General features: G+C 39.5%; 3 protein-coding genes across 5 annotated transcripts; 1 reads left to right on the top strand and 2 right to left on the bottom strand.

Annotated features, from left to right (window-relative positions):
* Positions 1–763: 763 nt before the first annotated feature.
* On the bottom strand, positions 764–8,276 carry ptp4a1 (protein tyrosine phosphatase 4A1). 3 transcript variants are annotated; one of them, XM_019278590.2, is made up of 6 exons: positions 8,095–8,276; positions 5,043–5,727; positions 4,690–4,782; positions 3,764–3,894; positions 3,015–3,089; positions 764–2,037 (listed from the first exon to the last, which is right to left on the bottom strand). In XM_019278590.2, the coding sequence occupies exons 2-6, from the start codon at positions 5,145–5,147 to the stop codon at positions 1,920–1,922; spliced, it is 522 nt and encodes a 173-aa protein (XP_019134135.1). In that variant the 5' UTR covers positions 5,148–5,727; positions 8,095–8,276; the 3' UTR covers positions 764–1,919. The 3 variants fall into 3 exon arrangements, with proteins under 3 accessions (XP_019134135.1, XP_010746384.1, XP_027139259.1); XM_010748082.3 differs by having other exon boundaries at positions 5,043–5,724; XM_027283458.1 differs by having other exon boundaries at positions 8,109–8,276.
* Positions 8,277–12,457: 4,181 nt separating this feature from the next.
* Positions 12,458–16,043, top strand: lgsn (lengsin, lens protein with glutamine synthetase domain). The gene is made up of 4 exons (XM_010748089.3): positions 12,458–12,590; positions 12,775–13,471; positions 14,262–14,422; positions 14,836–16,043. Exons 1-4 carry the CDS (start codon positions 12,567–12,569, stop codon positions 16,027–16,029), a joined length of 2,076 nt encoding a protein of 691 aa, XP_010746391.3. The 5' UTR covers positions 12,458–12,566; the 3' UTR covers positions 16,030–16,043.
* A 951-nt stretch (positions 16,044–16,994) lies between these two features.
* LOC104932778 (protein FAM83B) lies at positions 16,995–27,826 on the bottom strand. Its single transcript, XM_010748083.3, has 5 exons — positions 27,684–27,826; positions 26,990–27,519; positions 23,569–23,733; positions 20,803–20,927; positions 16,995–20,008 (listed from the first exon to the last, which is right to left on the bottom strand). Exons 2-5 carry the CDS (start codon positions 27,425–27,427, stop codon positions 18,040–18,042), a joined length of 2,697 nt encoding a protein of 898 aa, XP_010746385.3. The 5' UTR covers positions 27,428–27,519; positions 27,684–27,826; the 3' UTR covers positions 16,995–18,039.
* Positions 27,827–27,837: the final 11 nt, after the last annotated feature.

Raw genomic sequence — 27,837 nt, 5'->3', positions numbered from 1 at the left:
CAGGGGAACCACAAGAGGAAAGTGTTCTGGTTGAAATGTACAGCATGTTCAGCATGATCATCAGAAACAAGAAGGAAACTTTGGGGGTGTACGTAAATGCTATTGGCTGTGTGTTTAAAAATGACCACAAGGGGGCGAACCACGGGGTGGCAAGCCTACCACATGGTTCCCAACCTGGGGGTGATCAAAGCTTCATGGGGTTCACGAGGCCTATATCCATGATGAAATATTCACAGGAAAAATCCGTCCGAATCACTCATTTGACACAAACTCCAATTATTGTGTTTACTGTTTAAGTTAGTTGTCTAGTTTCTCTGTTGTTCTGTTCTGTTATTGTTCCGCACTGAATATGAAATATCCATAAAATCACTTAGTTTACTCAATGACAGAAAAGGGCTCCCAGTGTTTCTGTCTGGCAAAGATCTGAATTTTTCATCAGATAATCTATTTGATTTAAAATCCTGTCTCTTGATGCGTTCTTGACCAAAAGATTAATTTGTCTTTTATTAACTTGGCAAAAGAACACTAAAAACATTTAGAGTTTGTGACATACTGTATTGTAAGAGTAAACATTAAAGTAAACATTAAATTTTTTTTAATGTAGATTTTTAGAAACGGATCTGGAAAAAGCCAGTAAGTGAACTTGAGACTCAAGATTTTTTTGGTCAAACTTATTTCCACACTCAAGAATGAACTGCCATTCAGACACGTAAGTATTAAGGAGAACAGCTTATTTCAAAATAACCACCCATCAACTCTTTTCTTTGTTGTTTTTCAGTGTATCATTTAATGTACTCTCACAAGTTGGTGAACAGGTACAACTTTGTCGCTCACGGTACTAAATCACACATCCATTGATAGTATAAATAGCCAACCTAATAATAATAATAATTAATCAATCATAATAATAATAATAATAATTAGTACCACATTTTAAACTACATAAAATCATCAAGTATCCAAGTCTTAAGTTACGGACATCAAATAAAAAGGCATACAAAATATCGCAGACGTTGGAAGTCCAGTTTGAAGCAAAAAATTTTAAAAAAATAAACAAAAACTGGGAAAAAGAAAAAACAAAGGAAAAAATAAAATCACATTTTGGACATGGCAGTTAATTAGTAAACAGAAGGTTTGATAGAGGAAAAAAAACAAAATCCTAGACTTTCAATTAACAAATATTGCAACAATTAAGCATTTTATATTAAAAAATAGTTACTGAAAGGGCATAAGTGAGTGTAAGACTTCCTGCACAAGACAAAGGCAACGTTTTTTTTTTTTGTTCCGAGTAGAAAAATTAAACACCTTTTCCAAATGCCAGTGGGAGACAACTCCCACCTCGATTGCCTTTGTTCCACTTCGATTGTAAGGCATTTATGGATGAACCATCTGATTTGAATGAAGGCATACCTCTTTCTAGTCAGTCTTGAAACGGAACCCTACTAAAATTGAACGGGGTACATAATTACTCACATGAAATTAAAAACATCTTTTTTTTTAAGCACATTCTCAGGCTATGTAAACTGGCCAATCGAAATCTTTGGGATGCGTTTGCAGAAAACAATTAATCCAACATCTTACATTGATACACGGACTCAGCGCTGCCCTTCCTAATTTTTTTTATTTTTTATTTTTTGCTGGGCACATGAAGAGAAAACACGGTGATTCCGGCTCACAAAACTTTTCTTTCTTTTTTTTGACACTTGATTTTGAACCTGGAGCGGAAAGGGGACAGGTGAATTACCGAGCATGGTTCTTCAAAGTAAAATATTCAATAAACACAATGACTAAGAAAACACGCTTGCCAGGTAATAAGCTAGCGAGGTTGAACTGAACCCTTCTGTTGTGTGTGTGTGTGTGTGTGTGTGTGTGTGTGTGTGGTAGTGGGGCGGGAGGTTGGTGTGGCTCAGAGTTTGGCTCTACTGGATGCAGCAGTTATTGCGATGGCCGTTGGAATCTTTGAAGCGCAGGCGCATCTTTGGACGATATTTCTCCAGGTACAACAGCTGCTTGCTGTTGAACGCTCCTCGACGCTTCCTGGAAGAATCAACAGGACAAGAAACCAGCTGAGTTCAACAGATCATCACAGCTGTCTCCAAACAACATTTCACTTCATCTTTAATATGGCTTACACCCTTAACAGGTTGCAAGTTGTGACACATAGAAACAAACAATGATTCAGTCACCACTTAACCTGTGGACCTGCATGTTTTTGGAGGAGACCGGAGTACCCGGAGAGAACATGCAAACTCCACACAGAAAAGGCCACAGCGCTAACCACTGCATCACTGTCCTGCCATTGATTTAATATCTACATACTGAAAGTGCAGTTATCCACCTTATTAGCCAATTTCTACATCTTAATTAGGGGTGGGTGATATGAAGATATGTACAGTGAGACATTTTTTCTTTCTATTGAAATCTTATTTCTTTCCCTGTTGTTGTCCCTTATTCTTGTAACTTTGTTATTAAGCCAACATGTGGGACTGACACCACATACTTAAAAACACTCTTCCTACTCTCATCACACTATCCGATGATACATCCAAGCTATTTACAGTTGCATGACTCATCCCTGCCTGCTTTATGTACGACCTGAACATTCAGTTTTTGTGAGAAACAAGATCCCACAGAAAAGCTGGAAGAGCTCAAAACCAATAATATTATATTATAATGGCATGGCCAATATTATCACAGATACACTTTTCTGTGCCCGTATCGCGGGTGACAAGGATCAAGAACCTGCTCACAATCAAACCACAACTAAAGGAGTTTAAAAAAAGCCATTTGTATGTTTATAAATAAATATACATATATTTGTCAGCCTAATGGTTGAAGTGCATAACAGCAATGTTCACAGTCTGAGTCTATTAAAAGGACTTGAGCTGCATGCCTCCTTCTCTTTCATTGATTCCTCAAAAGACATCAAATCATTATCAGCCTCTGGATTCACGAAACATAAAGTTCTTCCAAACAAACTTGCAAACATTTCAAAAGCTTTTCATTGAACTTACTGTCGAATGAACTGGACAGCATCTTCATATTTCATCCCACATTCAATCAAGGCGAGTGCAACCAGAACAGGAGCTCTGCAGGGGAAATAAAGGTCCAAAAGAGTCAGCCAAAAAGAACTTTAGCTGGTTTCATCTATCAAAAAGACCTTCTAATTTCTCTGGAGTTAAAGGCAAGAACAAAAACTTCATAATTAATAATCAATCAATAATCATGTAAAGCAGAGGTGTACGTTTAAGAGGATGTTCAGCTATTTGAAACTCATAATTTTAAAGCAAAAAAACAAAACAAAAACAAAAACAGAACAGAGCTAAAAACACGCACAGCAAAATGTAAGCGTTGTCTTGAGTCATGTACAACGACATAAAAGAAAATCTGCTGACTGCTGTTATGATTCACATTTTGGTATGGTTATTGTGGTTAGGGTTGGCCCAATACACTTTTTAAAACACTTTAACTTTACTAAATATCAGCCAAAAACCCAAAGTAACAACGTGTTTTTTAACCATGTTTTTTGATTAATAAATTATTAGTCTACTAAATGTCAAAAAATAGTAAAGCAGCGTCAAAGCAGCAAGTTTTGAAAACAGAAACAGGATGTTTGACTTTTTTTTTTTTTAAACAAGAACCAGCTTAAAACAATGTAACAATGTTTTTTCTGCCACATGCCGATCAACAGAAATGATGTGTAAAATATTATCCTGTATGATAAGAACATAATACTTTAATCTCTTTGGCAGTGAGCACTCACCTCCCCAGCCCTGCCACACAGTGGACAGCGATGCAGCAGCCGGGCTCCTCCCTGAACTTCAGCTTCAGCAGGTTCAGCCAATCATCCACGATCTGGTTGGAGGGAGGAGCTCCATCGTCAAACGGCCAATCCTGGAAAAGAAGAAGGAGAAAGAGGGAAATGATGTCATCTGCCCAGTTTCTCGGAAACCAAAACAAAAGAAGTGTGAGGGCTGAAACCAGATGCTGTTATAGAGAAAGCGACGACGGGAGGGTGTTTCTTTCTGTCGACATTTCACATTTTATTGATTTGGGTTTAGTGGTTACACATGAAGTTTTATAAAAATGATTAATGTAGTTTGTGATACAATCAGTTTATGAAAAATACTGACAAGACTTCTGATATTTAAAAGGAAAAAGATTGAACATGCTGGAACATTTATTTAACTAATGAGTAAATCGACAGAAAATTCTCTGATGACTGTTTTGTGAAACGATGATTGTTTAAGTGCTTTATGTGCTGACATTTGCTAGTTCTTTTTGTCTGCTTTCTTGCTTTTATGTCAGTGCAACTTTAACACGTTTATGCTTTTAAATAGAGAACAAAAGCAGATGAAGATTGTGTAGAGCATGTGTCCCACTCTTCTGTTGTTGCTCTCATGTTTTGAAAATGCATGAACACTGTCCCTCCCTAGTCTGCTTGTTTTTAAAGCATTTTTTTGTTTGGCAACCAAGTTCAGGGATAAAGTCACCAAGTTGGCAACAGTGCTCAGTGTTATGGACGCCTTTTGTGCGTTTTATTGATGGAAAATCTTACACAACACTGTAATAAAACTAGAGTAAAAACACAAGGAAAAAAAAACTGACCAGCCGTGTTCAGGAAAGTAAGTAAGAGCTGGGGGGAAAAGTTTGGTTTGATGCCTCGATAGTTATGAGACCTGAACTTACGAGAACTTGGATTCCCTCCTTCACCACCAGCGTGGCATCATAGGTGGCCTCACAAACTCGCACAACGGTGGTCACTCCATATTTCTTCAGCTCCTGTAATGATGAGTCGCAAAGTTTAGAAGAAAAAAAAACTGTAACAGCCAGAAACAGGAAAGCTATCTCAAACATTATGTAAGTACAAAAACAGTGTGTCCTTTATTACTGTTTTATCTTCTGCTGAAGCTTATCTTTCCATTACACTTATTTCCAAGAACATTATCTTTGTCCTCATGTTTCCCAAAAAGAAACTTTCCAATCAAGCTTGAATCGAGCTGAATAAATCTGAACTTTTAACTAATGACACTGAGGCTCACCTCGATGAACTTGTTCAGGGTGGCGTTGGTGGGATTGTGGGTAATGAGGAACCTCATGTTTTTGTAGGTAATCTCCACAGGGGCCGGTCTGTTCATACGAGCCATTGTGACGCAACGTAAAAAAAAAAAGAATAACAAAACCCAAAAGTCTTCCACAGAGTAAAAACACTAATGTAAACACTTAGTTAAACTCGGAGGGAATGTCAAACAAAAACGTCCAACGAGCTTCTAGAAACCCAGAATCCTCCGGTCTTCCTTCGGGGTTGGCAAGGCTAAACAAAAAAACGAAGGCGGCGACAGATAAATGGGGGAAAATTTGGGGAATTAGAGGCCAAAAAAGGGGAGACAATCAGAGAAAGAACTCAAAACCCTCTCCTTTGGAATAAAACAAAAGAAAAGGAAGAAAAAAACAAGGCTGGTTCCACCTTGATTCAGGCCAGGCGGAAGCCGACGAGGGCAGTGTGCAGCGGGTGAAGTTACCCCATCCAGGCCGAGTTGTCGCTGGTTCTGGGAGGCGTCCCGGTCCTGCCAACTTTCCGGGGTCCTTCCTGTGGCTCAAGTGCGTCGGATCGATGGCGAGTTTGGCTGTTCACTCGTCTGCATAGGCAGCGTGCTGAGCCTGGCAGTAGTCCCCACTGCCCTTCAGAAACTCCATAAATGTGTGACCCAGAACACCACAGAACTGCTGCAGGACACAGAGGGGGACAGGGAGGAAGAAGAAGAAGATGCTTTTAAAAAGACAGACCTTAAAAAGAGACATCACAGAGGGCTTCTGTTTGAAGTGTGACAAGAAGAAGCTTCTCTATGTTTTGGCACTGAAACGTGACAAAAACAGCTACTGGTGCTGTACGTTATACTTTCTATTTTTCTTATTCACATGTAGAGAGTTGAAGTTTGTGGACAGAAAATGTTTGAGCAATCTCTGACTCCACTGCTAATGTCGGGTGAACAACATCCTTATTTCAGGACAAGTTCCACTAAATTATTTTAAGAACATATTGATTGTAAATAAAACACTTTAGGTTTTGTGCTCAATTATTCAGAAATACAATGACCTTAATATTCAAGTTACAACTAATGATCATATATCAGCAAACTGTGAAAAAGTTCCAAAAGTTCAAAGGTGACGTGTCTTTTTTTTGTTCGACCAGCAGTCCAAAGATATCCAGTTTACTAACACAGATGAGAACCAGTTTTTGACATTTTGACAAATAAAGATTCTTGCTGATGAATTTTCTGTCAATCAACTAATTGTGCAGCTTTAATTAAATTAACGTTTGAAAGTCAGTTATCAAACAAAAATGCTACCTGTCGAGGATTTGCTTTACTCAAATTCACGTGACGACAAACTATAATATTTAGTGACACTTTGAACTCATCTGCGATGAACATTTGTCATATTTCTCTTTTGACATTTCACAGAACAAGTGTCAAACTAAAAAAAACATTACCCACAAACGCTCGTTTAGTCGAATTTAACCCGTTTCCAGAGCCGCGTGACGTACATTTGTTGACGTATTGTCACACAGTTGCATCACACCCTTCTGCACACTTATGAGTAACAACAATGTAACCAAACGCTGGCAACAATGACACTGAAACTGAATCTCCAGTCAAATGCATCAGCCATTCAGACTCAAAGAATAACCGATTCTCTCCAGACGGAGACCAAACACACACCTTACTTTACTTCATGTCCGTTCCTGCAACTTCTCCCTAATTTTCTAAATTTCCACCTTTTACACTGAAAACAAGTTGTACAATTTCCTGTTTTTTTTAAACCAAATAAGACATAACAGCTGAAAAATTTAAAACTCCCATGTGAGTGACTGAGATGAACGTGCTAAGCAAGGCATTAACCACTGCCACGGTGTTAGGGTTTGATTCCCATGCTGAACAGGTGTAGGTAACAAGGTGGGGTTTTTCTTCCTTCTCCTGAAAAGCCTGCAACAAAATGTGAGATACGCTGCTTTCACAGAGGCACAAATGAAGATGTACCTTACATAAAGTCACACCGCAGTGCCATGTAACATCTTACCTAATAGCTGCTGGATGTACAATAGGAAGGATGTGTCATTTCTGACATCTAGGTCATATCTGTGAAAGCTGAGCTCACCATGAGGCCTTCAGCTGGGCTTTAACACACACTGTTATTATCATCACCACAAAGCTTTCCCTGCCATCTAGCGCCTAATGTTTTTGTTTTTTTGCCTTTACACGTATAAGCAGTGAGTAATACATGAAGGTATACTTAGTGGACTAGAGATGTTTCTCTCCAGCTTATGCTCCAAATACTAAAACCTAAGCTGCACAAGTATGCTTTTGTTAATCCGGCTGAAAAACAGCATTTGGTAGAAAATGTTGCACGGCGAACAAAATGATTAAATGACAGAGAGGGAGGTGATATGAAAAGACAAGAGAGGTGAAAAAAAAATATATATATATAAGCGTTGATTTAAATATTTGACATGTTGCATTACATTACAGAGCTGTGAAGTGTCCTTTGTGTGAGGATAGACTGGGCGCCATCATCTCACGGTAGAGGCCTGCAGGCAGAGGCAGGAGCGCAGAGATGGACCGGCTGTGCGACCGACAAACACGACGCCTCGTTAAAGCAGCAGGCAGGACAGCGTGTGTCGGAAACCACAGACAATATGCGGTTTTCATTTTTGATTGACTTCACATTAAAATGCGTCGATTTAATCCGACAGAAACTTCGAGTTGACTGGCCGTGGACCAGCCCGTGCTGCTGCGCATCCCGACAGCCGCTTCCTCACCACGACGGACCGTCACACAAAGCTTCAATTTAACCTGGATAACAAGGAGGGGGAACAACAGCTCAGTCTGTTTGAGTTGCTGATAGCTGAAAGGTTTGATGTTAAGCGTTAAAGTCGCGGAGAAATTAAACCGGGTTTGTGTCGGAGCAGGCCGTGATTTCACCGAAGAAACGTGAAGGCCAGCTGGGGACGAAAACGTCCTGATTTTACAGCAAGACGGAGGAGAAAGACAACAACGGAGACGACATGGCAGCCACAGAAAACACGTCACTTACTGGGATATGCTTACTCATTGAAGATTGTAGCTTAATCATACAGCCGGTCCCCAGAAAAAGGTAAAAATGTTAAACGGTTCTCCACCATACAGTCCGGTGCTGTTTCTCCGAGCGGAGCCGAAGTCTCCTGACCTGCCGAGACGACTCCGTCAGGCTGGAGAGGAGGACGGAGACAACTTCCTGCCACAACTTTCAAAATAAAACACCTCTCTCTCTCTCTCTCTCTCTCTCTCTCTCTCTCTCTCTCTTCTCTCTCTCTCTCTCTCTCTCTCTCTCTCTCTCTCTCTCTAGTAGCAGGGCCACTAATCTATATTTTTGTTTTTCTTGCTTCTTTTTTTTTTATTTGACTTGGTTTTTGTACTGTTGGTCAGAGGAAACAAACAATTTGAAGGTGCCACCTTTAAACTTTTTCCACTATTGTCTTCCATTTTATTGAAGCAATTAATCCATAATCAAGCAGATTAGTTCAAGAAGAAGAAGAAGAAGATATACTTTATTAATCCCACGACGGGGAATTTTTTTTATTTTACATGCATTTTAACCCAGACACACACACACATGTAGTACAAGGGCTCGTAGACATGCAATTTGGAAAGAGATGGTGGAGTGATGGGCAGCCCCCCTGAGGAGCGCCCAGCAAGCAGTTGGGAGGGATCGGTGCCTTGCTCAAGGGCACCTCGGCAGTGCCCAGGAGGTGAACTGGCACCTCTCCAGTTACCAGTCCACCTTCCATATTTGGTCCATATGGGACTTGGACCGGCCACCCTCCGGTTCCCAAGCCAAGTCCCTATGGACTGAGCACCCCCGGCAGTAAAATTAAAATAGTAGTAATTTCTATAATTGTAAAAAAAATAAATAAATCAGTGCCCAATTTATTTGAAATTCTGCACTAATTAAAATAAAAAAGACTGTGTACAGCATATGTCACCCGTTGGTTTTCAAGTGTTATGTGCTATTGTGTGTACTTTGTATTATGTGTCCTGTGTGTTTTTTGCTTTTTATTGTTTGTTTTTGTGCTGTAATATGTTTTAATTGTGACTGCAGATGAAAAGTAGCTGTAAGCTAACTATGGTGCAGTACATCAAATGTAATTGTTTATGTTTAATACTGTACATGGTCCCATTAAATAAATTAATGAATGAAATACTGCTTCTTCTGCTTCTTGGCTAATCTAAAAAACACCAAAGATCTTGACCATACAGCTGGTCGAATAATTCCTGGGTGCTCAAGCAACCCATCTGTATGGCACCCAACTGTCAATCAAAGCATCCATGCTGTTAATTATGCGTACCTTTAAGTCTCAATATGATCTGAACGGGTGAAATTGGGGAATTGCAGTTTGTGGCATTTCTGGACTGGCTTCATTTCCCAGGCATAGACCTTGCTGCTTGTTCTGCACATGAACACGTTTTTAAAGGTCCAGTTTGTAAAATTTAGTGGCACTAATGGTGAATACCCCACTCCTCACCCTCAACTACCAAGGGTGTATGAGAACATACAGCAGCCATGGCACTATGTAGACCCAGTGTCGTTTAGTAGTTTATCCATTATGGGCTGCTGCAGAAGCATAGCTGTGCAACATGGTAGACAATGTGCTTGCTGTGTAGATAAAAAGGTCTCATTCTAATGTTGCAAAAACACAACAATTCTAGGCGATTATAGAATAATGAAAACATGTATGCCAATAGATCTTTGGAAATGTTACACACTGGACCTTTAAAAGTACTTATTTTGATTTTGTATGTTACCAGAAAATGTCTTATTTGTCACATATATGACATAATAATGAGCTACATAATTATAACAGTAAGTAGCCAGGAATTAAGAATTACTTAGGTCCTGACTCCCCAAACACACAAATTACACTGTGGGAATGTTGTGAATGTCTGTCTAGTCAACCAAAAACATGATACTTGAGCCAATATACAAAATATGCTGCTGCATGCCAAGTATCACCAAACTGTCAATCACTCAATAATCAGACAAAAAACAAACTTGGATTGAACTTTGCACAATGTTGTCTAACCAGTTCCATCAGCCAGCAGGTGAACTTTAATCTTGTGATCCTTCATGGGGAGTTCAAATGCCAAACCACTCAAACATAACAAAACAAAAGTGTTGACAATGTTCAGTATTTCAGCCGTGCCTCCTGCTCTAAAGCATTCACACATACATTTAAGAAAAGGTGAGAATGGAGAATATTTTCTGTTTGTCAGATATTTAAAATTATTAGCCATGATTTTACACATGATTAAAGCTATCTTATATTATCACTCAATTCACAACAATTGCAATATGTTATTTTCTATAATATCAAATAGAGTTTTGTCTCCATGTTTTGTTCCCATGACGACCCCTAAGCATTATTTTGAAGAGAAACCCAGCAAACTTCCGGTTCTCCTAATATTAAATGGTCTCCAACTTGACTCAGCTCTTTAAAACCCCACCCTGAAAAAGTGAGGTGCTCTGCCCAGACATCTCTCTCCCTCCATGCTGCACAGATCAGGTGGTTCCTGCTGAGGCCTGACTGCTCTCTCTCCTCCTTCAGAGACATGTGGACACCAGAAATCACTAACACCAAATTATAAAGACTGAAACATTCGGACCAAACTATTTATTAACAAAACTAAAAGTGGACTTTTCCAGAACTCACTGTAACCTCTTCGACCAAATCTAAACTGATGGAGTTTGTGTGGGAAAAGCTGAACACAATAATAAATAAATAAATAAATAAATTCACAGCACACAGTAGTATCTAGCTGTGCATGCTGTTTATGCATTGCTGTTGTGTTCTTTAAATGTAACTTTACACTTTACCCTATAGAAGTGTGTGATATAGATACAATCCTCTATTCTAGTAGATGCCATTTTATATTGTGTATCTTCACAGTTTTGGACAAATCAATTGAAACACTGTTCATGTATGTCTGTTTTGCATGAAATACATCAGAAATAATCACAGTGATTCCCAAATAACAATCTTAAAATCCCACATTTTCATAAAGCAGTCCTGCCATAGTGGCCTAATAAACACAGAAACAGTACAAAGAGATAAACAGTAGGCCTATTGCAAAATATTTCATGATAGATACATTTAAACTGCCTTGCAGTATTTACCGTCATATTGCAAGTTTACCTAAAACACATCAAATAAAACTCTATTTTTCAGCTGTGGCTGAAGTAAATGATCAGATGCAGTTATTTCTAAACCTGATTGTGTGAACTGAGCTTTTATCAATTTAAAGTTTTGACAGTGGTGTGTAGCTTCTGATTACATGTCATCTACATCATTAAACACCCTATTAAAGTGAATTCTGGGAAAATCACCACCTCCATCACCACTACTGCAGGAGATTCAGTCCAGTTAGCATCAGATATATAGAAAGTCTGTAGCAGTGCGACAGAAGTAGAAGAAGGTGCTGAATTAGCAGAAGTATAAATATAATAGGTGCAACAAAAATGTCAAAAGTCAAAGCTAACATTACTGCAAAGCATGTGAAATATGTTGAGATACTGTGGTTTAGCTGGATAACGTTAACTTGGTTGCAGACAAATTGCTTAACATAGCAAAATACTGTCTTGGGTGGATAATATCATCTAATTCATCCAGATCCCCAGGGCTGATCTGGCCGATAAATTGTCTGTTTTGCTGTTTGCAGGTCATTTGTTGCATTGTTATTGCAAGCAGAACACTATCTGAGTGGATGTGTTACTTATAGCTTCCCAAATTACTTAAATGTTTGTAATGATTATACATACACATTAATTATAATACTTTGGAAGAAGTAGTTGATGACACAACCTCACCCCAAGGTCCATTAAGTGGCTGCTCCAGGGCTTTTGACTATATTACATGCTCCTCATCAGCAACCTTGTTTGTTAATTTGAAAGTATTTAAGGACTTAAGGACTTTCTTGTCCATATTATCTTAAAAGATAGAGACTGTTTCTTTTTATTGCATATAACTTATTAGAAAGTGATGCCATTATTCTTTTCTGGTGACAAACTACACGGACTGAAGCCTTTAAGAAGTGAAATTAAGAAGAAAAACTAAACTTTTGATTGGAGAGTGATTTCATGCAGACAACAGCTCTGTAATGCACAGACCATCACAGTCATTGTCTGATCTTCATATTTGTGTGTTTTCATCTCTCTGGAATAAATACGTTTGCTTCCATATCTTTCTGGAAGCACAAACTGCTGAACTCTGCAGTTTCACTTTGCAATGCCACAAAAGCAACACTGAATTGTCCTCATGGGCAGCCAATGAGCTCAAAGCAGCAGTGGTTCAGTGTCCACCATCAGCTGGCAGGTACCAGTTCCCAGCTGGACTCCTGTGGGTGTTGGGGGGGTCAAGAATTTTCTAATTCGTCACCATTGTACCTATTGTTTATAAAAATTAATGTGCGACTGAAGCTTTGCCTTCACTAGGGCTATATAATCACAGTTCATGAAAGACTACAAACAAAGAAATGAATGACTCTGAAGATTTCAAGGTAACTCTACATCTAACTTTTTCATTTTGTTTCATCACAAAAGTGTGGATGTCTTCAAATATATCTATCTTTTATACTATGTTGACTAGATTAGCCCTTGATTCCTTAGATTCTTTCATAACTTTTCATTTTAACTTGACCATCTCTTACCATAATCATGACAGATCCAATGTGTGTTTTCCAGGAGGGTCAAAGTAGAAGCAAAGACCAAATAGATGGCACAGGAATGAGCCTGGGCCACAAGAAGGGAGTGAGGGTAACTGGGAAATATGTGGCTCCGGTGGACTGGAGCAGCAAAGGAGAAGGTCCATCTGTCATCCACTCTCCCACCAGGATCCCTTTACCTCCAGACAACCCCACTGTGATCTCCATCGGCCCCCCGCTTCACAGGTCCCCAGAGCAAATTGATGTTCCCAGGATAAATGAACCTGCTGTTGGTGAGGAGTGGACCAGAGGGGGGTCTTCTAAACCCAGAGTGTCCTACAGGGAGATGGACGTCCCCCGACAGACCATGAAGGAGCTGAAGACCATCCTAAGGGATAGTCCTCTGGTCAGCATTCAGGGAAGAGATGATGGGAAGCCAGGGCGTCCTTATACGTACCTCCATGGAAGCAGCAGTAGCAGTGGTGGACGTGGTGTTGGAAGGCCTGATCGACAGCAGAGCGATGGAAACCTCAACAGGGCATTCAGCACCTTCAAACCCCACTATGATGCTTCCAGAAGGGGGGCCAGCTCCAGAGATAGCACATCTATTCATACTTCCAGCATGGATTCATCCAGCTCAATCAGGTCTGATGCTAACACGGATAGGCAGCCTGGAGTCAGTGCACACACATATGTAAGCAGTAGATCCTGGGGAGAGACTGAAGCTTCTCATGCAGGTTAGTGAAGATTTGGTCAAAAGTTTATTCTTGATATAAATGAAGAAATATCATACAAGTCAAAACTGAGCAAATATTATATAGCTTCAGCTCTTTGAAGAAAAAACAAAGATGCTGGCTTACAGGGTTCTAACACTCAAGTCTTATTTTATTTATTTTTTTATTTGACTTGTCTTATTCTAGTTCCTGTTTTAACTTGGGTGTTTCTTGGATTCAAGATTGATAGATTTTGACTTCTTTACCCTAAACCTATTTGTGGTCTTTTAATTTCTATGAATTGATTTGTCATATAGTAAAATTAATCATTAGTTTTACATTTGGAACAATGGTTTACTGCCTATTTTGAGGTTGTTTTTTAATGGGATTTGATCTTAAGCTAATGGGGACCAATATACATTTTGAGTGAGACATTTTACAGTTGAAAAATGAACTTGTTAGTGCTCTCTGGTGGGCAAATGTTGTACTGGTGACTAGTAGAATTAACTAAATTATCTATTATCAGTTTATTACAAACAGATACAGATATACCTGCAATAAACCAATATCAGCTGGGCAGATTTATCATTTAAATGTACTCAGTATTGACTTGAAATCAAGCAGAACTGGTTTGAAATTTGACTTTGGCTTGACTGACTTGTTTTTGATACCACTAGAGCTCTGAGTTTTAGAAATACTGACGGACAAACATGGATTATGTGTCATTATTTTCAAACATGGGATACTGTACTTAGTATTTGAAATCAAATGGTTGTCCAATGTTTTTGCAGAAATTTCAAACTCTTTTCCATAGATAACGAGATCATCAAGATCTTTGGGAATCAGAGATTTATTTCAGCCATGGAGCAGATCAAGCAGCAGATTGCCAGAGAAAACATCACCTTCGTCCGCTTCGAGGCCACTGACCTCCACGGGGTGTCCAGGTCCAAGACAGTGCCTGTTCGCTTCTTCCATGTAATCACTCCACCTCACCTTTCTAGCTATCTATTTAGACGGACTGTTATGTTTGCAAGCAAGATATAAAAATATAGGATATAGGAAATATACTTTAAAAAAAGGTTGTTTTTTTTTTACATTTAACAGCAAAAGATTTTGGGTTCAGGTACTATGTTAAACATTTTAAGAAGATGTTAGCATGCTCACATTTATAACATAATTACCACTAAACACTAAGTACACCTGAGGCTGTTAAAACATGTTAATTAGTCAGCTGGGGTTTTTTTGAACTTTAGACAGAGCCATGCTATTTATTTTCGCCTGCTTCTTGTCATTATACAATGCTAGCATAATTAGAGTTGTATTGATTGTCTCATCTAACATCTAACTAATGTTTAACTATTTTTTAAATGTACATGTTGAATCCACAGGAGAAAGCAGTATATGGGGTACCAATGCCGAGAAGCTACTTGGAGCTGACACTGAGCGCAAAGAGCAACGAAGTGGACCATTCCAACACTGCCAACTACAGCAGCGATGTCCTTCTGATCCCTGATCTTTCGACTTTCAGGGCCTTACCCTGGGCTGAGCAGACAGCTCGAGTCATCTGTGACCCCTGCACAGTGACAGGAAACCCTCTTCGAACCTCCCCTCGCCTCATCGCTAAGCAGCTCCTTGGCCAGCTCCAAAGCATGGGATTTTCCTTGCACTCATCCTTCACTTATGAATGCTGCGTCCTTGGAGCACCGGACCGGATTGGACCAAAGACACTTTTGTTCCCGGCTACCACTCTGCTCAGCAACCATGACCTGCCTTTCTTCCAGCAGCTGGTGGACAGCATGTACTGCATGGGCGCAGACATAGACAGCATTGCCTCTGCAAGTGGCCCCGGCCAGATGGAGATCAACCTGAGGCCAGAGTATGGGATTGCGGCTGCAGATAGCGCCTTCACCTTCCGCACCGGCATCAAAGAGATGGCTCGTAAACACAGCTACATTGCTAGCTTCTTCACTGATGATGGCCTGTACAATGCTGGGGTGCTCTCTCACAGTTTGTGGGATGCTAATGGTCGGCGCAGCCTCTTCCACAGCGGGGAGAAGGCAGCTGAGCTGTCTGAGATTGGCAGGAAATGGCTGGCTGGGCTCCTCACCCACTCTGCTGCCCTAAGCTGCCTGATGTCGCCTGGCCTAGGCTGCCGAAGCCACATCGCCAAGACAGTCAAAGACCCCAAGCGAATGCTGTGCGCGACTTGTGGCTGCAATGATAACAGTACTTCCTTCAATATCAAATGTCATGGCGGGAGGGAGATGCACATTGACAACAAGCTGGGCTCAGCCATAGCCAACCCTTACATTGTGCTAGCTGCTACTGTGGCCGCAGGACTGGACGGCATCAGACGAAACCTGAATGTCGACAGCGTTCTGAACAAAGCTCCCATTCAGCAGAAGGAGTTTGCCATTCCTGTGAAGCTCGACGACGCTCTGGAGGCTTTGGCGGAAGATCATGTCATCTGCAGCACCCTTGGAGAGCCGTTTGTTCAGTATTTCATTGCCATGAAAAAGTTTGAGATTGAGACCCAAGAACTGGATGATGAAAGGAACAAGTGCCTGGAGTATTTCATCTAGAAATTTTCCATGTTTTTTTTAAATATGAGAAACACAAATAAAAACATAAATAAAAATATTTTTATTTTATATATTTTCATTTCATATTCATACCATAATATATTAAAAATATTGCAATTTTTTTTTAGTTATTTCAGAATAAAGGTATAAATACACCCTAACAGTGCAATTTTGTTGTGTTTCATCATTTTCAAGAACGATTCTGATGCAGCTGTTGACAAGTGTATGAGTACTACATAATTAATTGGTGTTGTCCTGCACCCTGGCTGCCACAGAAGCTAAAATAAGCTGTAACCCTAATGCTAATAAATGATCTCTCCATCTTCAGTCTTGTCAGGATTTTTTATTTCCGGGTATGTAATTAACATTTTCAACCTCTGGAGGCCACTAGTGTGGCTGCTGATTGAAGTCTTGTTTTTTCTGTAAAGAGGAATCCAGTTGTCAAGTGTTTCACATAACTCATTGTAGTTTTTGAGGTGTAACCATTTCTGTGTCATACTGTATGTATTAATTAATCACATGGGGTTACTCATTTCATCCCATTGGATTAGATTATAAAATGTCAATATAAAATGTCTGGACCAGGTCTTGGACTAAGGAAAATCATCAGATTATTATTTTTATTTATGAATCTATATTGTTGCAGTCCAGAATAGGTTTGTATCAAAGATTATGATGATCTGAAATTCCTGACCTGTTGTTCTGGAGACTTTTCTTGGAAAATTTGAAAAAAGCAACCCTTAAAGACTAACGACAAGGATGTTAAGAAAAACCAAGTTAAAACATTTCAGTGTTTAGCTTGTACTTTGAGTGCTATAAAGGAAATTATAAAAATCCACCCATTAATGACATTGATGGCTTAAAAAGTCTGGATACTACTGTATATACTTAGTACTCAGTAAAAGATACAGTACCTCATAAGTCTGTGAAATCCGGGTTTCCAGGCTACATACATCAATGTGGTTGTACTGTATATTTTATTTTATTTTATTAAACATTTGGATTTCACTATATTACAGCCATACATATGTACTTCAAACATGAATATCTTCAATGAGTTTGAGAACAACTGAGTCATAAATGTCATTATCAATAATGGACAATGCAGAGAAAATGTACAACATCAAGCCACATTAGAAAAACTATATTTTACTAAATAGAAAGGATCCGGTTGGTGATACTAAATATTTTTGTTATTATTAACAGATTCCATTAAAAGACCCAAACCAACAAATGTTAGTCCATCTCTAAATACCTTAATGAAGGTTCAGAAATTTCACAAGGTCACTGTATCAACAAACACGAAGAAATACTATGTTTGTTTTTAGCAGTGAATGAATCCACATTTAATACTCTAGTGAGTGTTTGGAGCAGCAGGATGGTGTGTGTGGGATTGAGTCAGAATAAACCAAGGGCATGGCTCTTTGATGTGTTCTTTGTAGTTTTTGAACAATGGAGCTCTGTGTGATAGAGGAATAGGATAGATCAGGCTTTTTATAGACACAGACAGTACTTGCTAGTGGGATCAATTCATTGTTTGTTTTGGTCTTTTTGTGGGATTTGTTATGAGTAGGCAAAATATGAAATATCATTAGACTTATCCTTTCACTAAACCTTTACAAAGAACAAATACATTCAATATAAACACAGATGCAACAATCATTTTACAATTAAACTTGATGTCCATAAGCGCTATTGTTACATTGACTCTGTTGTAACTTCATTAGTTAGTGACTTAACAGTATTTTCATATCAGCCCTGATTCCCTGAACATCCAGTTCAGTTTAGTAGATAGACACTGATTGAGGAGCAGATACCTCATACATTACATCTTGCTTTTTGGTTTCACTGGTAAATATCTCCCCTGGTAAGATCTAAGGCCAGCATCAAACCCATTAAAGGAAAAATGTGGTATACTGCAGTATATCAATGAGTACTACATAATAAACATCAGAAGGAGTACGCACTATTCATTCTTGATCATGGCAGCCTTATTCTCTTCCTGCAGCTCTACTTGTTCTTGCCTATAAAATTACCTACGCGCTGCATGAATTTTCCCAGTTTGTTATCAGTACCACTTTGTGTCTGATACAATGCAGACTCAGACCTGTTCATGGAAGAGGTTCCGTCTTTAGGAACACTTTCAGTGTTAAGAAAATATTCAAATCGACTGTAGACTTTCTGTCTTTGACAGGCAGTTGCCGCCCCATCATTCGGAGAGCTCCAAGAGGCTCGATCCTGGTCTGCTGCTGTCTTCCTTTTGCTTGAACGCTGAGTAGATAGTCTCAGGAATGGAGTTTTTTGTTTCTCTGTCTCTGCTGGACCACTGACAGGGTTCTGTGACCTGGAGATGCTTGGGGATTGACCTTTCTTAGGTGTTTGGTCTACTGCAGGTGCCTGTGAATGGTCCGCTTTAACTGGTTGGTTTGATATTAACGAGCCCTTTCTTTGGAGTGACTTCTCCTCTTTTTTGGATGCTTTCTTTTCATCTGATGTAAGCAGCGAATATACTTTCATTCTCAAAGAATTTTTCCTTTGAAGGGGTGGTTCCTCGCTTTGTGTTTTCCCTCTATTCGTGTAACTACTCTTAGCCTCCTCTGCATGTTGAGATCCTGTGGAAGTGTCCTGTAGAAGAGTCCTTACCGCTTTTGATGTTGATTTCTGTCCTTCATCTGGAGTAGCAGAGCCTGAACTGTTAGAAACCTTAACTATTGAATCATGGCTCCCTCTGGCATGATCCTGATGCTTTGATTGCTCATTTCCATCTTGGAAAACAGCAGAGCCTGAACCATTGACACGTGTGTTTGAACCCTCCTTCTCTTCAGGGATTTGAGTCAAAGACTCCATTGCTCTTCCGTGCTGGGCATTGTGACCACTGGGCAACAAATGAGATAACTTGAGCGATGGCTCCTTCAGTTTCATATCTAAATCACCCGCTGAGGTTGTCCTGGAAAGAGGTTCATGCCAGTCATACATCTGCAGTGTCTTTCGATCTGAACCCATGTTGACATCGTAGTGAGAGGAAAACTGGTGGCTATCAGTGAGATTTCCTTCCTTATTTGGCTCACTGTCTTTGTGGTTTGCTCTTTCTTGGCTCCAACTGTTTTGTGCATTTGGCTTTAATTCTGCCACACTCATGTCCAGACCTCTCAATGAAGACATCAATTTAGGCCTTTCTGTTGGAAACCTCAAGGACTCTTGACTCTGCCGGAGATTGCTGTGATCCTGTAAATTGAGCCTCTTTTGCCTCAGTTCTTCCATCCTGGAGTTAATGTCCCTCGACCTACTGTGAATCATCTGTGACTGATATTCGTTTAAGCCTGTGTAACTACTATATGGAGATGTCATTGGGGATAATGCATCACACGATGGATCTAGAGGCATGTTGTCGTTAAGGTAAGTGTCCATCTTCCACTTGTGGAGTGATGTTTCAGAGCTGAATGGTATCAGATTCTCGTCTGCTCCATAGAGAGTCCGGTGCCTAATGTGCTGCTGAGACAATCTGTTTGTTAGAGCAGGGTCGCCACTCCTCAGGTTAGATCCAGGCCTCTCTGGACCAGTAGGACCTCCAATGTCCTTGTTCCCCATCCTCAGTCGAGTCAACGGGTTTAACTTCTGCAGTTCTCCACCGTAACTGTGTCCCCGTAACAGATTCCCGAGGTCTGTACAGTGAGATTGATGCAGCCTGTCTTGCACGCTCAGCCCCCTAGTCAACATTGAGGCATCCTGAGCACTTCTCATGCCATGCACCCCTATGGATCTCATGTGAATCTGATGGAGGGAAAGCTGGCTAGAGCTGGGGCTCTGCACGGCCCCAGTGTGTATATTGTTCTGGACAGATACCCTCTCCCAGGACTGAACTGCTGGAACTGTGGAGCGAGCGAAAAGTCTTCGAAACTCTTCATCATAAGAGCACACCAGCTGACCTGTGATCACCAGGACCATGCTGAGGTTGATCTTCTCAAATGACCATGTGTAGCTGAAAAATTAAATGGTGACACAAAGATTAGAGAGCAAGAAGGCATGATGATGGTGAATAGACTGTTGATAGAACTGATGCAAAGCTTCAAATAATCAAACAACAAAAGGCCACATTTTTGCATGCTATCAACATTTGATCTGTATCTGGATAATGACATCTGATCCACAGCCTTTTACACCTGGTGTTGATAAGCATTCAGATCATCTTGATTATGTCCTGTCATGAGAGCTGCTTGAGTGTTTTTTTAATTTGTGCCCATTCTGACTCTCTGTGTCAGCTGTGTCTGTTTCCCAGATCACCCTGTCAAACCATCAAACCAGCCCTATTTCTCCAGTCTGTTGCCAGATCATCAGTCTCAGCTTTGTGTCTGAATCCAAACATGAATCCTTTTTCATGTAACCTGTCTCGACATTGGCCTGTAAGACAGAGCATTGAACTGTTTGTGCCTGCCTGTTTGCATTTGGGTCCTTTCCCCACACTGTGGTCTGATCTCAATATACAAATCAGTTTGGTAGGACTGGTAGGACTGGCAGGATTGCTTGAGCTAAGCTTTCCACCTGCCAGGCAAGCTGCATTTACAACTTGTTTTAACAAGCAATTTTCCTTACCTAGATAGGAGAGATTGCATGTTAGTCTCAGGGATAATTGGGGTTCAAGTGACCAACACTATGCTGGATTTATGCTTTTATCTCAGTTTAAGAAACAATAAGAGAAATTTAGTTCAATTAGCGGCTTATATTTTGATTTTTAATTGCTGGGAATACATATGAGTGCATAAATGGCTGACTCACCTGTATGTTCCATACAACACTGTTCGGCAGTCCACCAGAATAAATTTTTGCTCCAAACCTCCGTGAAACTTCATCCCAGACTGACACTGATACTGCTGCCCCTGAACCGTCCGAACACGAATATTCTGGTGGAGAAACAGGATTTTCATTACGATCATTACGGTCTCTATTGATCAATCCAACACATATCTTGACAATATCTTGGATGGATTGGCATAAAATTTGGTGTAGGCTCAAGGATGAAGCCTACTGACTTTGGTGAACCTGGTTAAAATGAACACATCAGTCCAGTACAGCCTCAGGTGTACAGGTTCAAGAACAGAACGTGTCTCTATTTTTTATACATGACCAGGTACTATTTAAAATATAAATAAGTATTTAAAATATATCCAACAAATATTAATAAATAGTTTAGAAATCCCCTCATCCTATCAGACAGCAGCTTTTGTGGTCCTTTGGCTTTTAAGTTAAATTTCAGCTTGCTTATAAAAACCTCTTTGTAATTTGTAATTTTTTCTTATAAAGTTTTCTAGTTTGAATTTTCTTGTCCTTTTACTTCTTTTTTTTAACATAACATGGTCTGTTTTTAAGTTAAAGTAACATTTTCATGCTAAATGAGATGCATTTTAATTAACTAGATTTGATTTCATACATGTGGTGAAGTGTTCAAGTGAACAAAGTAATTATTAGGGAAATTAGTAAAGAAAAGCATACCCCCCCATTACAGGGAAGCATGCTTACACTTTGGGAGACTGAGCAAGATCAAACCTGTGCGTCGTTTTCTCTGAGGCTGGTTTTTTGATGTGGCTACTGGCTAAGAATTTGCACAGAGATCTCAAAGGCGTCACTGTGCTAACTCTGCTGACTTGTTGTTTGGACTGTTGGAACATCACACTGATGCTGTTTAACAGGAAAATCCAGCCAGGCCAACAGATCTGTCCTACGGCAGCAGCAGTTCCCTCATATGATAATGACAGGTAGAAACGCAGCAGAGGAATGTTGGTAAATGGCAGCGTTTTGACGAGGGTGTGGAGCAAATGTCAGATTTAATTCACTAATGTTCTTGCCCATAAAATAAAGGTCATGTTACAGGCAAAGCTTCCTCTGGTAGCAAACATCAGTGGAATACAAATCAACAAATATACAGCTGAATAAGTGGAAAGATGTCCACATCATATTCAACAGGTTCTTGTGTTGTAAGTCTTTGAATAGGAGATGTCTCTTTCTGTGCAGCTTGACCAGACAAGAAGTGATCATTTTCTAATCATGCCCTATAATTTTTTATATTGAGAACAAGATCCTGTGTAAGACAAGACTGAGTCAATAAAGTTTGATTCCTCTACCTGTTATGACTTGAATGACTGAGGTAATTTAATGAATGGCAAGCAAATTTAGACTATATTAATAACATTGAGGCATTAAAACAACACTGTGTAACTTTTTTGCCATAAAATAACTGAATAATTTCAAGTCAGATGAATGGCGTCTCTGTCATTCTCGGTACGCTTGTTCTTGCACTATGTAACTTTATGCTGCAGGTACAATAATCATCAAACGTACGAAATGTTTTAGTGCACTAAGTCACCCACCACCAACTATTTCACTGTTTTTTGTGAACCTGCGTATCAACACTCTGTGATTTATGGAGTTTTCTAGCTCAGTTTGTTAGCCAGGCTGCCTGGACTGTCAGCTCAGAGTTAGTGTTTGCACCACTGGTGTTTTGGACCACCAGGAAGAGGAGGAGATTGGAAATTGGCAATGTAACTGGGATAAGCAGCTCCTATGGACATAATGACAGAGACAAAGAGACCGAATAGAATGCTGACAGATGAAAAGGAGAAAGTGACCAAGCGAGGAGTGTATACATTGTTTGCATTTAATTTTACTTGCTGGCAGTCACCTTCTTCGCTGCCTTCATTGACTCATTGCATCATTTCTTGGTGCTTTGCAGCCACTGGCACATGAGTGGTATAATGTGCGTCTATGGACTGATTGCACAGCAGACATTTTGTAGACTTATCAAAGTTGGAAAAAAAACAGAGAGCAGTGGTGACTCAACATGGACATAAGCAGACCCTCTCCTAAATGGAATGCAGCTACAGCTGTCATTTTGTTGCTATGACGAAATGTCTGCTGTGCATCTATTTCATTGTCAGCCAAGTGCATTTGCATGCTCATCCCCATACATGAGAATAAACAACCTAGGGCCCCACTCATGAAAACATTGATCCAGAGCAAACAAAGAGGTCCAGTGTCCAGTGTGTCAGATTTAGGGGGCATTATTTACGGAATATGGCAGGATTTGAATATAATATGCATAAAGGGATTTATGTGAGACTGGATTGCCCTGATCACTAAAAACAATGAAAAGGGCAGCTTCACCTCGGTGTCCACATGACAGAGGGCTTGACCTGGACTCTGCTTACTGGCTCTGACTGAGAGCATCCTGACAGGGAACATCACTGTCTGGTATGGAAAGAAAACAAGGCCAAAAAAGACCACAAGGCCCTGAATGCACAACATGAACACACAATAGGTGTTGCTCAAACTGCCTAAAGGACATCTCTACCAGCCTTTCACCCTGCTGCGATCAGGAAGAAGATTCACAATACACCAGGCCAGGACTGAGAAGCTCAGGAGGAGCTACTACTCCCAGACCACAAGGATTCTGAACGGGGACACTGCACCCTTAAAATCCTTTACGTCCTTACTTACTGTACTTATTTTAGTCCTTATTACTATTGATACTATTACTATATGTCTTACCTTGAGGTCTTGGATATTGACGCCCACCTTGCGTGCCATGGTGAGGAAACTCTGGGAGTGGGTCTCATCCAGGAGGATGTAGACTACCACTCCCCTCAACGTGGCAGAGACGATCTCTTTGAAAATATCGATATCTGTGAAGATGTCCATCGCTATGGCAATAATCTGGAGACACAAAAAACAAAACAATTTCAGACCAAGAAGTCACAGTCCACATAGCAAAGACAGGTTGAAAGATTGTGAGAATGAGTGAATCCATAAATTAATGAATCAATGAAGAAGTGGAAGAAGTATTCAGATTTTACACAGTGAAATTATTAATACTAGACTGTAAAAATACTTCACTATAGGTAAAAGTCCTGCATTCAAAACCTGAATTAAGTATTTACTGTAAGTATTATCAGCAAATTAACTCAAAGTGTTTTCCTATTATAACTCAGAAAAAAAACACTTTTTAAAATATTTATTTAGCTCAAGAAGTCTGAGAATAAATAAAAACATATAAAAACTTGTACTTAAAGGACCCGTGTGCAGGATTTAGTGGCATCCAGATGTGTAGCTGCTGATTGGCTGCAAAACACTTGAAAAATGCAAAAGGCCTTATCTAGAGCGGTTATTTCCAGTTGATTATATACTAATAAAAACATAGTTATCAATATTATATTCCATTTCTGCCACACTCTTTGGACACGCAATTACTATATGTGTTAATTCACATTTTATGCCCTGACAAATATTTTTATTAGGTAAATTATTAACTTGACATATGGCAGCATGTTCAGATTATCAGATAAATAAGTTTCTCAAAGGAAAGACAATCGTGTCTGAAAGCACACAGGGCTTATTGCATTATGACGTGTCACGTGTTTCAGTTTATGTATACATTGAGCAGCGCATGTCAAGCAGCTACCCTGTGTGCATTTCATCAGTCATTTTCAGTTAGTGGATATCTGTAGAATGAAACTCCACTCTGTGCCCTCAGACAAAAGAGACACACGCCCTGCTGTAATTTCTGAATAATTGGTTTCACCTCTGGAGACGGTGAGCTGGTAGCTGAACATTCAAGCTGAGACACGTTGGCCCGGAAAATGTCATGTGTTTGAAAGTGAAACATAACCTTCATACTAACTTTTTTCATTATGAATTAATTTCACATTCAATAAATTAACTTTCTCTCTTGAAGCTGGGTAGAGATTGTGTGTAAAGTAATATGTAGACTGTTCTTTACATGTTAATTTGCATATAGTACTACATGCTGTAGCACGATTGACATTTATTCTTGTAAATGGAGTAACTCAAATGACTAATAATTTGCCTCAGGTGCTTAGTTTTTTCTGCAAGTCAGCAGCAAGTCACTATTGTAATTTCAGCAGTTGCTGGATACACGCATAGTTATTCTGCTACATTCTCTTCGCAAATTTACGATTAATGGTCACATACAACTGATAAATGTTTAGAATATTCATATCAAAATCTACTGTCAAGTAAAACTTCAATATAGCAATATCAACAACTTCAAAAACGACTTGTTAATTAGTGCACAAAAAACACTAGGAGTGGTTAAGAAGTGGTGGAGAAAGTATTCAGATCATCATTTTAAATAGTGATACTAATACTACACTGTAAATTGCTATCATATATAAAATTATCTCATTATTAGGATTTATGGAGATGAGAAAAGCTGTCACAATAAACAAAGAGCCTAAAGTGACATCTTCAAAATGCTTGTGTTGTCCAACAAATGCAAAATTATATAAAAGAAAAATGTATAAATTCAAATAATTAAAAGGATCCATGAAATCTGGATCCATGAAATTTTTGGTGAGTGCCTTGACTTAAAATAAATAGTTGACTATTTATAATTTTCTCTCCAGCAGTCAGTTAATTGACTAATCGTATCATCTTGCATACACTTTTGGGCCAGTTGTCAGACATAATTACAAAGGAGTATTACAATATTTTCCTCTATTTTCCCTAAATAAACATATATTAAGTACTACATTTGTTCTTAAGTGAAGTACTTGAGTAAATGTAGTTACATTCCACCACTGGTTTTAAGTGACACACATGAACAGTTACATTTAAAAAAATCTGCTTTATTAATAAATTATCACTATTTTAAATTAGATGTTGAACATGTGGTTAAGGTATTTAAATATCATTTGACACAGTTGACACAGTTACTGTTTAATGGGCCAGATGTTGACAAGTACTTTTTTATTTTTAACTTTTACTCTTTTAGGCCCACATTTATTGTGTTTTATCTAACACTGTCTTCAGTAAAGTTTTCAGAAACCTGACTGACTACTTTTAACCTTTATAGGGAGTGTGTTTAGTGTGCTGCATACTGTGGATCTACAAACATAGAGTAGTAAGAGAACAGCTGAAGTTTTTATTCTTCTCTTTATCATTATTGTTATCATTATGTATCATTATTTTATCCATGGCTACTGAATCACAAACAATCTAGTTTTGAACTGGCTTGGTTTAATTTAGTCATTAGGTCTGTACAGGTTAACCTACAACAGAATCATCTAGCTTAGCACAAGATGATTATTTTACAATGGTGAGGGAGCTGCTGCAGGATGAAGCAGGTCTGACCTATAAAGGAGCGGGAGGCTGTGTTGTAACATGTGTAGACTAACACATATATCTGCTCATGAACTCGACGGGCTCTCTCATAAGGGCGGACTCAGATGAAGTGTGTCTTTACAGATTTTGTGATTTGTTTCTGCATGTTTAATTTGAATGGAGCAGTGCTCCTCATAAACTCTCAGAACAATTACCAGATCACATAGTTATTTCCCAGTAAAGTTCCAAGCAAATAACTAAGAAATCTCTTTTTCTCTCTTAAATCTTTTAAACTAGAATCTCTGATGATGGATAGAGGACAACTCATTTTCTGCCACTGCATCATGATTTCTTCACTGGAAGTCCACCCTTAAGGGTACACCCTAGAGTGTATCTAGCAAAGGCAAGGAAAACATTTTACGGCCACATTTCAAGCCTATAGGCAATGAATTTTTGTCACGCAAAGGACAAAATCGCTTTAAGTTAGTCATTAGTATTTAAATCAGAATCAATTACATCTCATGTAGTAAAACTGCAATAAGGGTAGCAGACTGAAGAAGGATTAAATAGTTTTGAGAGTGTTTCCTGTCATTGTTAAACAGAAAACAGAGTGACTTGTGTGTTCAGCTGTCTCCAGTAATGTATGGTCTAAGCCTGTAAAACGCTGTGTATACAGGGATATATGTAGAGTGTGTATTTTCCTCTGTGCAAAGCAACGCCCTTTAATTGTGTGTTTGTGCTATAGGTTAACTGCTATTGTCCCTGTTCTCTATTTGTGTGCAGCTAAAGTCAGGAAGATGAATCTTTGCACATTTATTTTTTCATTTGTTTGACAGGAATCGGCTCTCACCTGCTTCGCCTCCTGTATCTGTTTGCGAATTACTTCTTTAATGCTCGGTGTGTCTTGTCTGGGCGGGTGGAACAGCAGGCTGATGCTTGTGTCCACATCTTCCAGTGAGACCTCCGGCCAGCCCAGCTCCAGGTCAGGCACCTCCTCGTCCGACTCAACTGGAAAGTATGTGGAGGGGCTGACCTCACTTGTGACCTGTTTGGCCTCTGAGTCATCATCCACAACAGGTAACTCTGCATTTTCCAAAATGAACAAGATCTCCTCCTCGGACAGAAAGTGGTGGATCTGTTCGGCTCGGAGGAATTCCTCGTAGGCCTCTTTGCCTCCACAGAGAAGGGCATAAATGGCCAGGCGGTAAGTTTCTTTGTAATGTGGCTGGATGTAAACCGGACTGTTGTCTTCTTTCAGTGAAGACAGGTAGGACAGTTCAGACTCCATGGATGTCAGATCCCCTCTGAGTCTCTATGTGAAACAGGCCTCTCCTTTAGCTTCAGTGTAACAAACTGTGTCTGTCAACCATCCTGTTCAGACTAGACAATGAAGCAAGAGACACTTAGAAGCTCATTTAAAGAAAAGGCAATATAAAGTGACAAAAACCTGTCTGTCTAGTTTGATTCACCACAAAATAAACAATACATGGCGTGTGGTGACTTCTTGAACATTGTGAACTGAAAAGGTTCTTAAACAAACTTACTTCATGACAGGTAAAGGAAATCTTGGTTTTCCTGTGTTTCTGAGTCCTGAAGCTTAAAAAGAACAAAGTTGAAACCCTCCAGTCAGTCTTGGTATCTGTACTCTCTGCAGCATGAACCAGCAGCACTAAGGTGTGGATTTGAAGTGTTTATGCA

This window comes from Larimichthys crocea, chromosome X (assembly GCF_000972845.2).
Source record: "Larimichthys crocea isolate SSNF chromosome X, L_crocea_2.0, whole genome shotgun sequence".
Taxonomy (NCBI): Eukaryota; Metazoa; Chordata; class Actinopteri; family Sciaenidae; genus Larimichthys; species Larimichthys crocea.
The sequence above is the reverse complement of the archived record's forward strand: the minus strand, read 5'-3'. Positions and strand labels throughout refer to the sequence as shown.